Genomic DNA, 13,086 nt, shown 5'->3' with positions numbered 1-13,086 from the left:
CCTGCCATTCCTGCTGAGCACCTTCTTGCCAGCTCCTCGGAACTTTCCTTTGTTTATTTGTATATTACTTGTGTGTTTGGGACTGATCCTCCCTCACATGACTTACCTCAAAGTCCTGATCTTCCTACCTCTATCTCCCAAGTGCTAAGATTACAGACATGTACCTCCGCACCCTGTTTTCATTCACCATCTTGATTTCTCTTACTGAAACATATCTCATAATTTGCTTGTAATGTCTGTTAACAGTATTTTACAGTGGGCAAACTGAGTTGGACATAGATGTATTCCTCGTACCTGTATGTATCTGAGGTTTACAGATTTTCCTACTTGTTGAATGAGTGTCGATAAGCATTGGAAAGGCAATTCTGAGGTTTCTCCAAACTCTCAAGTTTCTCAAGGCTTCAAAGTATCTAGATTTCTTGGGTTTTATCAAAATGCTGATCGTATTTCTGCTCATTTATTATTTGGGGAAAGAGTTTGGACAAGGCAAGTAGTGATTTTAATGTAATGTCTCCAGTGAAAAAAGGAGAGGGGAACCAAAACAAAATTGTACCCATGCTTTCACATAGAGCTTCGGGACAGAAATCTGTGCTTACACAGCAATAAAGAAACGGAGTTTTCACATGGTATTATATCCTTTGTTTATTAGTGTGTGAGGCACCGGTGTTTGCAGATTCCTGGTAACCACTTCAGTTTCTTTTTTCTTCTTTTCTTTTTGTAGTTACTTCTAAAGAAAACCATAAACAGATATGTCCTCATTTTTGTCTGTCTCATGCTCGGTTTTATTTTAGTAATGCTTTTGCAACTCAGATTTAATTTTTTTGTTGACTTTTATGTCTTTCACATTTCTTAGTAGTATGAACTTAATTTGTATGAAAATCCTTTCCTTCTGGAAAACTAATCACACATGTTCTTTTGAAATTAATATTATTATAAAATATAACTTAGTTGGCAGAACTCAGCTGAGCAGTAATGCATTTGAACTTTTTTCTGATACTGGTTTTCTTAGGTTGGAAGGACTATGAAAGAGAAAATTGATTTTCAAAAAATTATTTTAGGATTCTGAAAATAGTTTGTCTTCTAGCAAGCACTGACATAATATTCTGGTCTTTTATTTAAGCCACTTTGAAGAAGTATCAGAAACTGTTATCTGTCATCTTTGCACCTGAAGGGATTAATAGCTGGTAAACTGAGAGCCAACTACAGTTTGGTTGGGTAGTCTCTTCAAGCATCTCGCATCTACTGTAGTTTCAGTACTGTTGTATATTGTGCTTTTTCAGAAAGCTGCTTCCAAGCTTAAAAACTAAGAAACCTCGAGAACTTGTGCTGGTGATTGGAACAGGCATTAGTGCTGCTGTGGCACCTCAGGTTCCGGCCCTGAAATCCTGGAAGGGATTAATTCAAGCCTTACTAGACGCTGCAATTGACTTTGATCTTCTAGAAGATGAGGAGAGCAAAAAGTTTCAGAAATGTCTCCAGGAAGATAAGAACCTTGTCCACGTTGCACATGATCTTATTCAGAAACTGTCTCCTGTGAGTAGTCTCCTGGGTACCATAGTATTTGAAATTTCCTAAAATCATGACTAGCATGCTTAATATAGCGGGAATACTTATTTATAACGTGTATATTTGCATGACATTTGGTTCTTCCAGAAACAGTTGTTTATGGGCCCTACTCAGGGTTGTTATCTTGACTCCATTTGACTCTGGGTGTGTGTAATGTTGGAAATTTTATATGTATAAAAATGAGACTACTAATATATTTTTGCTATATTTTAAGTGTACTTTTACTTTTTCTATGAACATTACTTTAAAGGCTGTATTCCCTGGCATTTTTGAGTTTAAGGGAACATCAAAAAGATTAGATATTATTTTTCTCTTGAGGAAACATCTTGTTGCTCAATCTAGGCTGTTCCTCCAACTTACAGTCGTCCTGCCTTAGCCTCCCAAGTACTGGGATTATAAGCATATGCCATTTGCCTAGCTGGAAATAATTCTTTAAAAAATTTTTTTTAATTTATTTAAGAGAGAGAGAGAATGGGTGCACCAGGGTCTCCTGCTACTACAAACTTCAGATGTGTGTGCCACTCTGTACATCTGGCTTTGTGTGTGTACTGAGGAATCAAAATGGATCATCAGGCTTTGCAAGCAAGTGCCTTTAACTGCTGAACCATCTATCCAGCCCTAGATATAGTTTGTTTTAATATTGTTGTTTTGAGATAGGATCTCATATATCCCAGGCTAGCCTTGAATTTGCTATAGCTGAGGATGATCTTAAACTTCTGATACTCCTTCCTGTACCTCCTGAGTGCTGTGATTATAGACATATGTCACCATGTCTGCTTTATGCAGTGCTGGGGGTTGAGCCCAGGGTATCCTGCATGCTAGGCAAGCACTCTACCAACTGAGCTGCATCCCCAGTGCCTTTAATGTTCATTTTAGTGCCAGTAACTCAAAAGTATTTAGAAGGAATTTTATTAAACAGAGTTGAATGAAAAATTTCATCATCTTTCTTTGCCTTAAAGGTTCTTACAAATCAGGATTTGCTTGTGCTGGAAATACTGGCACATGCCTGTAATCCCAGCACTCAGATAAAGGTAGAATTGTGAGTTCTAGACCAGCCTGGGATGCATGGGACCAAATGCTTATAATCCAGCATTGAAAGTTCAGGGTCTTCCTTAGCTATATAGTTTGAGGCCAGCCTGAGCTACATGAGATGCTGTCTCTAGTATACAAACAAACTATAAATGAGGATTTACTTGAGATATATTTGGAAATAATATAGTGATAAAAACATTTTTGTGTGTGTGCTGGGGACCAAACCCAAGGCCCTTGTTCATACACATTCTAAGCAAGTACTCTACCACTACACTCTTGCCTACTTGTTCCAAGACTTAATAATTAAAGTGCATCTTGAAAAAATATGAGCCTTGTTTTCCTTTTTGTTGTTGCTTGTCTGTTTTTTTCAAGGTAGGGTCTTGCTCTAGCCCAGGCTGACTTGGAATTCACTATGTAATCTCAGGGTGGCCTCGAACTCACGGCAATCCTCCTATCTCTGCCTCCTTGCCCCGCTGAATCTTGTTTCTTAAAAAGTCGCCTGTGAACAGTTTCCTCCCTTTCCTCATGACTACAGAAAAAATGTCCATAACAGCTTTAAAGGTAGACATTTAAAAGTAGATTCGTGGGCTGGGGAGATGACTTAGCAGTTGAGGCACTTGCCTGCAAAGCCAAAGGACCCGGGTTCATTTCCCCAGGACCCACATAAGCCAGATGCACAAGGTAGCACATGTGCCTGGTGTTTGTTTGCAGCAGCTGGAGGCCCTAGTACTTCCATTCTGTCTCATTATCTGCCCCCCCTCCCTCCTTCTCTCTCTCTCTCTCTCCCTCTCTCCCTCCCTCCCCATCTCTCTCTCTCTCTCTCTCTCTCTCTCTCTCTCTCTCTCTCTCTAACAGATAATTAAAAATAAAATAAATACTTTAAAAGTAGATTCCTATTGGATCATGACTCATCACAGAATCTTAGGACTTTTCATTTCCTCTTTTCAGTTCTTTGTTCTTGAGGTACACTGTTTCTAATTCAGAATTAGTGGGTTCAGAATTGATGGGTTTTAAAAAATTCTTGATAATCCCAGCACTTGGGAGACAGAGGTAGGAGGATCGCTGTGAGTGAGTTCAGGGTCACCCTGACATTATTGAGTGAATTGCAGGTCAGCCTGAGCTAGAGTGGAACCTTACCTTGAAAAACCCCCCAAAAAAAAAGTTCTTGAGGGGCTGGAGAGATGGCTTAGCGGTTAAGCGCTTGCCCGAGAAGCCTAAGGACCCCGGTTCGAGGCTTGGTTCCCCAGGTCCCACGTTAGCCAGATGCACAAGGGGGCGCACGCATCTGGAGTTCGTTTGCAGAGGCTGGAGGCCCTGGTGCGCCCATTCTCTCTCTCTCCCTCTATCTGTCTTTCTCTCTGTGTCTGTCGCTCTCAAATAAATAATTTAAAAAAAAAATTTAAAAAAAAAAAGTTCTTGAGAAGCTTAGTATAGTGGTACATACCTCTTACCCAGTACTTGGGAGGCTAAGACAGGAGGACTGCCTAGACTAACTAGATCCTGTCTCTCATCCAAGTATTAGCCAGGCTCAACCTTTGTTGAAATCAGGTTTGCATTGCTGGCAGAATCAAGAGCAGCTTATGGGGGCAGGGGGCAGGTTTATTTTGGCTTACAGACTCGAGGGCAAGCTCCATGATGGCAGAGGAAAATGACAGCATGAGCAAAGGATGGACATCACCTCCTCGCCAACATCAAGTGGACAGTAGCAACAGGAGAGTGTGCCAAACATTGGCAAGGGGAAACTGGTTATAAAACCCATAAGCCTGCCCCCAACAATACACTACCTCCAAGAGGTGTTAATTCCTAAATCCCCATCAGCTGGGAACACCTAGGTTTATGAGGGACACCTGAATCAAACCACCACAACCCTGCTTAGCTTCTGAGACCAGATGAGATTGTGTGTGTCAGGGCGGTATGTATGGTGGTATATATAGTGCAATCCTATCTCTCCAGGGGGCTGAAGAGATAGCTCAGTGGTTAAGGCTCTTGCTTGAAAAGCCATAGCTCATGGTCCAGATTCAATTCCCTAGTATACACATAAAGCCAGTGGCACATGCGTATGAAGTTTATTTGCAGTGGCTAGATGCCCTGGCATGCCCATTCCACCCTGGGTGTGGTGGCACATGCCTTTAATCCCAGCACTCAGAGGCAGAGGTAGGAGGATTGCTGTGAGTTCAAGGCCACCCTGAAACTACATAGTGAATTCCAAGGCAGCCTGAGCTAGAGTGAGACCCTACCTCGGGAAACAAAGCAAAACAAAACAAAGAAAATCATTATATCTCACACAATATGAAAGATTAATTCAAAGTGGATCCCTCACCTAACTATCAGAGCTAAAAGTATAAAATTCTTACAAAAAAGCATTAACCTAAGTTTGGCAGGGCTTTAATCAAAAGGCAAATAATCTAATTTTAAATAACAGGTTTTGTGTAGCTTTTTTGATCAACAGCTTCCGTAGACTGTAAACCATAATCCCCCCCCCCCACTTTCCCCTTCACAAATCCACTCTCCATCATATCCCCTCCCTCTCTCCATTAGTCTCTTTTATTTTGATGTCCTCATCTTTTCCTCCTATTATGAGAGTCTTGTGTAGGTAGTGCTAGTATCAAGACCAATTTGTGTCTGAATGATTGCATTGTAAGCAGTTCTACCCTTCTTTTGTTCATAAATTCTTTTTGCCACCTCTTCCGCAATGTCGATGTCGCCTGAACCTTGGAAGATGTGATAGAGATGTCTCGGTGCTAAATACTGCTCTGTCACTTCTGCTCAGCCCTGTGTTGCCTTTTGAGTCATCTCAATGGTCACTGCTGCCTGCAAAGAGAAACCTCTCTAACCAAAACTGAGAGTAGCATTAATATATGGGTATAAATATTAGGTAAAGGGCTTACAGGGCAGTTTGGTGAGCATAACAAAGGCATTTAGCCAGACAGGAGCAGGAATCACACTCCTAGGGCTCATGACCACCCTTGCCATAGGATTATTGATTAGGTTTTTAGTACTAGGCATGTACCCCCTCCCATAGAGCAGGCTTCAAGTCCATTTAGAGAACAGTTGGTTTCTCCCATAAGACTTGCCACTATTGCACCTGTTCGGTCATTTGGCCTGTCTGGCCAAACTTAAAGCTTTCAGTATGTTAAATTATTTTAGCATACAGACATACAGATAAGTAGGTTTAACTATCCTTTTTAAAAAAAAAAATTATGAGAGAGAATTAGCATGCCAGGTCCTCCAGGCACTGCAGTCGAACTCCAGATGCATGTGCCATCTTGTGCTCATGTGTGACCTTGTGCACATGCATCACCTTGTGCATATGGCTTATGTAGGTTCTAGGCAGTCAAACCTGGGCCCTTAGGCTTTGCAGGCAGGTGCCTTAAATGCTAAGCCATATCTTCAGCTTTCTTAAATGTTCTTATAAGTAGGAAGAGAAAAATTATAGGCATGGCAAGCCTCTTGGCATTGCAGATGAACTTCAGACACTCGTGCCACTTTGTGCATCTGGCTTTACCTAGGTAATGAGGGAGTGAACCTAGGTCAGCAGGCTTTGCAAGCCAGCAATCATCTTTACCCACTGAACCAAGTCCCAGCCCTTGTGTTATTTTTTTCATACAATTTTTTTGTTTCTCTTTTCCCCTTCCTCTCCCACCCTATATTCTCCCCCTCCCCATAGACCTTCTCCCATTTTCATATGATGACAGGTTTGAATAGATATTTCTCCAGCAAATATATACAAAGAGCCAATGAAAACCTGAGTATGATGGTACATGTCTGTAATCCCAACACTAGGGAAGCTGAGGCAAGAGTATTACAAGTTCAAAGCCAGCCTGAGCTACCAGAACCACAAGGAGGCACCATTTCATACCCACTGGGATGGCTGATAATAATAATAGGAAGATAATAACAAATGTTGATGAGGATGTAGGTAAATTGGAACCCACATACTTGTTCATGGGATTGTAAAATGGTGCAATTCAGTAGGTCTCAAAAACCAAGCTGTTACTAGGTATATATGAATAGGAATCAAAAGCATGTTCATGTACTAAATGATGAATGGGTCAATGAATGAATCAAGAAGGAAATAAAAAAAAAAAAATCATAGAAGCTGGGCCTTTAAGCCCAGCATCTTGGGAGGCAGAGATAGGAGGATCGCTGTGAGTTCAAAGCCAGCCTGGAACTACATTGTGAGTTGTAGGTCAGCCTGAGCTAAAGTGAGACCCTACCTTGAAAATACAAAAAAAAAAAATTCATAGAATTAGCCAGGTGTAGTGGCACACACCTTTAATCCCAGAACTTGGGAGGCAGAGGTAGGGGGATTGCTGTGAGTTCAAGGCCACCCTGAGACTACATAGTGAATTCTAGGTCAGCATGAGCTAGAGTGAGACCCTACCTCAAAAAACAAAGCAGGGCTGGAGAAATGGCTTAGCTGTTAAGCACTTGTCTGTGAAGCCTAAGGACCCCCGTTCGAGGCTTGATTCCCCAGGACCCACGTAAGCAAGATGCACTAAGTGGCGCATGTATCTGGAGTTCATTTGCGGTAGCTGAAGGCCCTGTCATGCCCATTCTCTCTCCCTCTCTATCTGCCTCTCTCTCTGTGTCCCTCTGTCGCCCTCAAATAAATAAAAATAAACAACATTTTTTAAAAAATTCATAGAATCAAATGATAATGAAAACACAACATACCAAAACCTTTGGGACACAATAAAGGCAGTCCTAAGAGGGAAATAGGGTTAGGGTTAGTTAAGTGCCTATGTTAAGAATTAGAAAGGTCACAAGTAAACAACTTAATGCTTCACCTTAAGGCCTTGGAAAAAGAAGAACAAGGCAAACCAAAAATGAGTAGATAGGAAGAAATAATAAAGATTGGGGCAGAAATTAATAAAATAGAAACAAAAAAATCCAAAGAATCGGTGAAACAGAGTTGGTTCTTTGAAAGGATAAACAAGATTGATAAACCCTTAGCAAATCTGACCAAAAGAAAGAGACATAAATTAATAAAAGTTGAGACGAAAAAAATCAACATAAACTCAGAAAATCACAAGAACATACTTTAAGAACATATAATCCACTGAGTTTGAAAACCTGAAAGAAATGGATGATTTTCTATGACCTACCAAAATTAAATTGAGATGAGATTAACCACTTAAATAGACCTATAACAAGTATGGAATTCCAGCCAGTTATTAAAAAAATCTCCCAACAAAAAAAAAGAAAAAAAACCCAGACACAAATGGATTCACTGGTATATTTTACCAGGCCTTCATGTAAGAACTAACCCCACTGCTTCTCACAGTTTTCCATAAAATAGAAAAGGAAGGGATCCTACCAAACTCCTTTTACAAAGCCAGCATCACTCTGATACCAAAACCATGCAGAGAACAAAAAAAGAAAACTATAGACCAATCTCCCTCATGAACATAGATGCAAAAATTTTCAACAAGATACTGACAAACAGAATACAAGAATATATCAAAAAGATCATTCACCCTGACCAAGTAGGCTTTAATCACAGAGATGCAGGAATGGCTCAACATATGCAAATTGGTAAATATAATACACTACATAAGTGGACTAAAGGACAAAAATCACTTGATCATCTCAATAGATGCAGAAAAGGCAATTGACAAAATCCAACATCCCTTCATGATAAAAGTCAACAGAAACTGGGAATAGAAGGAACACATCTCAACATAATAAAGGCTACTTATGACAAACGTACAACCAAAATAATACTAAATGGGGAAAAAATTGAAACTTTTCCACTAAAATCAGGAACAAGTCAAGGGTGTCCACTGTTCCCACTTTTATTTAATATAGTACTTGAAGTCTTTTCTATAGCAATAAGGCAACAGACACACATAAGATTAATACAAATTGGAAAGGAAGAGATTAAATTATTTGCAGATGATAATGATTTTATACATAAAGGATCTTAAAGACTCTACCAGCAAAGTGTTAGAGCTGAAAAACACTTTTAGCAATGAAACAGGATACAAAATAAACAAACAGAAATAAGTAGCCTTCGTAAATACTAACAACAAACTGCTGAGGATAAAAATCAGGGAGTCACTCTCATTCACAATTGCCTCAGAAAGAAGAAAGAAAGAAAGAGAGGGGAGGCTTCTTCCTCGGGAAAACACCAAATGGCGGATGACGCTGGTGCAGCGGGAGGGCCCAGAGGACCCGGGTGCCCGGTCCTGGGAGGCCGCGGCGGCTTCCGTGGAGGTTTCGCCCCAGTTGTGGGCGTGGCCGTGGTCGGGCCGAGGCTGCGGGGCTCCTGGAGGCAAAGCCGAAGACAAGGAGTGGATCCCCGTGACTAAGCTGGGACGCCTGGTCAAAGACATGAAGATCAAGTCCCTGGAGGAGATCTGTCTGTTCTCCCTGCCCATCAAGGAGTCTGAGATTATTGATTTCTTCTTGGGCGCGTCCCTTAAGGATGAAGTTTTGAAGATCATGCCAGTGCAAAAGCAGACTCGCGCTGGTCAGCGTACCAGGTTCAAGGCTTTTGTCGCCATTGGGGACTACAACGGTCACGTCGGCCTGGGTGTCAAGTGCTCTACGGAGGTAGCCACTGCCATCCGAGGGGCCATCATCTTGGCCAAGCTCTCCATTGTGCCTGTCCGGAGAGGCTACTGGGGGAACAAGATGGGCAAGGCCACACAGTCCCCTGTAAAGTGACAGGCCGCTGTGGCTCTGTGCTGGTGCGCCTTATCCCTGCCCCTAGGGGCACTGGCATTGTCTCTGCCCCCGAGCCCAAGAAGCTGCTGATGATGGCTGGTATTGATGACTGCTACACTTCAGCCAGGGGCTGCACTGCCACCCTGGGCAACTTTGCTAAGGCCACTTTTGACGCCATCTCTAAGACCTACAGCTCTCTAACCCCCGACCTCTGGAAAGAGACTGTGTTCACCAAGTCTCCTTACCAGGAATTCACTGACCATCTTGTGAAAACCCACACCAGAGTCTCAGTGCAGAGGACCCAGGCTCCAGCTGTGGCTACCACATAAGGGTTTTATACAGAAAAAAAAAAATAAAAGTGGATTAAGCCTGAAAAAAAAAAAAAGAGGGGAGGAAGGAAAGGAAGAAAGAGAAGGAAGGAAGGAAAGAAAGGGAGGGGAGAAAGGGAAAGGAAAGTACAAACCTTGGATAAACCTAACCAAGGAAGTGAAGGATCTCTACAATGAAAACTTTAAAACACTCAAGCGAGAAGCTGCAGAAGACACTAGGAAATGGAAAGACATCCCTTGTTCTTGGATTGGAAGAGTCAATATTGTGAAAATGGCAATCTTACCAAAAGCAGTGTACACATTGAATGCAATCCCCATCAAAATTCCAATGGTATTCTTCACAGAAATATAAAACAAACCTAAGATTCATTTGGAAGCACAAAAAACCTCAAATATCTGAAACATTTTGAGCAACAAAAATAAGGCTGGTGGGGCTGGAGAGATGCCTTAGCGGTTAAGCACTTGCCTGTGAAGCCTAAGGACCCCGGTTTGAGGGTCGGTTCCCCAGGACCCGTGTTAGCCAGATGCACAAGGGGGTGCATGCGTCTGGAGTTTGTTTGCAGTGCCTGGAGGCCCTGGCGCGCCCATTCTCCCCCCCCCCCAGCCCCCCTTTCTCTCTGTGTCTGTTGCTCTCAAATAAATAAATGAACAATTTTTTTTAATTAGAAAAAATAAGGGTGGTGTTATCACCATACCTGATTTCAACCCATATTACAGAGCCATAATAACAAAAACAGCACTAAAACAGTCACATCGATGAATGGTACAGAATAGAGGACCCAGATGTAAGTCCGGGCAGATACAACCACCTGATCTTCAACAAAAATACTCATTGGAGAAAAGACAGTCTTTCCAACAAATGGTGCTGGGAAAACTGGATATCTGTATGCAGAAGGATAAGAATAAATCCTCCTCTCTCTCTCCATGCACAAGGATTAAGTGTAAATGGATCAAAGACCTTAGTATCAGACCTGAAACTCTGAAACTGCTAGAGGAAAAAGTAGGGGAAACCCTTCAACATAATGGTATTGGCAGAGACTTTTTGAATATAAACCCAGTTGCTCAGGAAATAAAATCACTAATCAACTGCTGGTACTTCATTAAATTACAATGCTTTTGTACAGCAAAGGACAATGAATAGAGCAAAGAGGCAACCTGCAGAATGGGAAAAGAAAAATCTTTGCCAGCTATATATCTGACACATACAAAGAACTCAAAAAACTAAAGTCAAACAGCCCAATTAAAAAAAGGCTGTGGGATCCAGGCATGGTGGCACATGCCTTTAATCCCAGCACTCAGGAGCCAGAGGTAGGAGGATCACCATGAGTTTGAGGCCACCCTGAGACTACATAGTTAGTTCCAGGTCAGCCTGGACCACAGTAATACCCTACCTAGAAAAACTTTAAAAAGGGTGGGGGGGTCAGCTATGGAACTAAATAGAGAATTCTCAAAAGAAGAAATACAGATGGCATACAACCATCTAAAAAAATGTTCTATATCCTTAGCCATTAGGAAAATGCAAATTAAAACTTTGAGATTGGCTCACTCCTGTCAGAAAGGCTATCATCAAGAAATCAAGTGACAAGTAAGGATGCAGAAGAAAAGGAACCCCTCTATACTGTTGGTGGGAATGTAATCTGGAATGGTCATGTGGAAATCAATGTGGAAGTTACTAAGACAGCTAAAATTAGATTTACCATATGACCCAGCTATACCACTCCTAAGGATATATCCTAAGGATTTGTGACACCTTAGCTATATGTAGATATAGATACTTAGAGATACTTGCCTATCCATGCTTATTGCCACTCTTCACAATAGCTGGGAAATGGAACCAGCCTAGCTGTCCCTATACTGAGTGGTTAATGAAGATGTACATTTATACAATGGAGTTCTAGTCCGTGGTAAAGAAAAATGAAGGAAATTGATGGACCTGGAAATGATTATATTTAGTGAGGTAATCCAGGTCCAGAAAACCAAGTGCCACATGTTCCATCTCGTAAGTGGATCCTAGCTACAAAGGTTTGGACTTGTGTGTGAGTTAGAATAAAACTCAGAGTCCCATTAAGCTAGAAAGGGGCTATAAGGGAGGGAGGACTTAAGGGTATTGTATTGTATATATGTAAATAGAAGAACTGCTTAATTGGGGCGGGGGGAGCCTTAAGTGAGGTAAAGGGAAGAGACTGAGTAAAGGAAAGATGGGAGGAGGGCTAATCAAAATCTAAGAGGGTATGAATAAGTCATATGGAAACCTTTTTTGGACAATGCCATATCCAGAAGCCATAGATTGTTACCAGAAAATTTTCAGTGCCAGGGATGGGATACCTTCCAGTGAGTTGCTGGCCAGGGAGGACCCTAGTGCCCCCCAAACATTACAGGCCATTGCCAAGGCTCTTGGTTTCCCCAGGAATAGATGGTATTGTCGAAGACTCCATATGCTTGGGCTACAGGGTCACTGAGAAATCTTGCTGGAGCTGAGCTGAAAACCTCTGAGTAGACCAGCTGACAGAATGTTGGAAAAAGCTACATTGCATGCAGCTTAATGGGGAAGAGAGAAGTCATCAGTGGAGATAAACAATAGTGGACACTGCAAGCCTTAAGATGGGCTAGCAAGTCCAAAGGAGCCAGTGGGTACAATAGTGGCATGTCTGTTATGGGGGAAAACAACTGCCCTGTAATTGGACTGAAGGCTTGCTCCACCTGAGGGAATATCATGCCTGATACTGAAAACCTATGACGGAGTGGGGGGAGTCATGAGCCCTAGCGGTGTATAGCTAAATGCATATATTATGCTCACCAAACTGCCCAAGTAGCACTTTTCTTAATGTTCATACCTATATATTAATGCTATTCTCACTTTTGGTTAGAGAAACTTCTCTTTTCAGATGGCGGTGATCACTGGGATGACTCAGAAGGTACCATAGTGCTGAGAATAAGTCACAGAGGAGTGCTCAACACTGAAACATCTCTGTCACACCTTACAGGGCTCAGGGCCTGGCCTCCAATATATTCAGTGTTTCGTACCTAGTTCTGCCTACTTCCTGAAGTGTGCTGTGTGGTTTTGCTTTTGGCTTTTTCTCTCTGCCTGTTCCTTTTGAGGCCAACTTCTACAATTATAGAGCTTCCCCTGGATCCGTAGGCTTCAATAAATATCCCTTCTTCCATTACTATGTTTGATTTGGAAGTTCATCTCAGTGAACCTGAAGGTGTCTACTATAGGGTCTGTTGCAGAAGACAAAGCAGAAAGAATGTAAGAGCCGAAGGAAGAATAAGTCTCCTCCTTACAGTGTGCTCCCTCCAGACACAAAATGGCCTGGATATTCATGACCTCACAGTGCCTGACACTACCTACACAAGATCATCATAATAGGAGGAAAAGATGACATCAAAATAAAAGAGAGACTGATTGAGAGGAGGAGCGGATATGATGGAGAGTGGAGTTTCAAAAGGGAAAGTGGGGGAGGAAGGGCATTATTACCATGGGATA

The 13,086-nt window shown here is 41.9% G+C and overlaps 1 protein-coding gene and 1 pseudogene across 5 annotated transcripts in view; both read left to right on the top strand.

Annotated features, from left to right (window-relative positions):
- Fam118b (family with sequence similarity 118 member B) overlaps nt 1-13,086 on the top strand; it is an 83,100-nt gene that overhangs the window by 50,669 nt on the left and 19,345 nt on the right. For all 5 annotated transcript variants that reach the window (XM_045144792.1, XM_004665465.3, XM_045144789.1 and 2 more), the window contains one exon: nt 1,281-1,533. In XM_045144792.1, coding sequence (XP_045000727.1) covers nt 1,281-1,533 — 253 coding nt within the window. The remainder of the gene's footprint in view (nt 1-1,280; nt 1,534-13,086) is intronic.
- On the top strand, nt 8,736-9,628 carry LOC123459218 (annotated as a pseudogene).

This window comes from Jaculus jaculus, chromosome 3 (assembly GCF_020740685.1).
Source record: "Jaculus jaculus isolate mJacJac1 chromosome 3, mJacJac1.mat.Y.cur, whole genome shotgun sequence".
Lineage (NCBI taxonomy): Eukaryota > Metazoa > Chordata > Mammalia > Rodentia > Dipodidae > Jaculus > Jaculus jaculus.
This window is presented reverse-complemented; position numbering and strand designations above follow the sequence as displayed.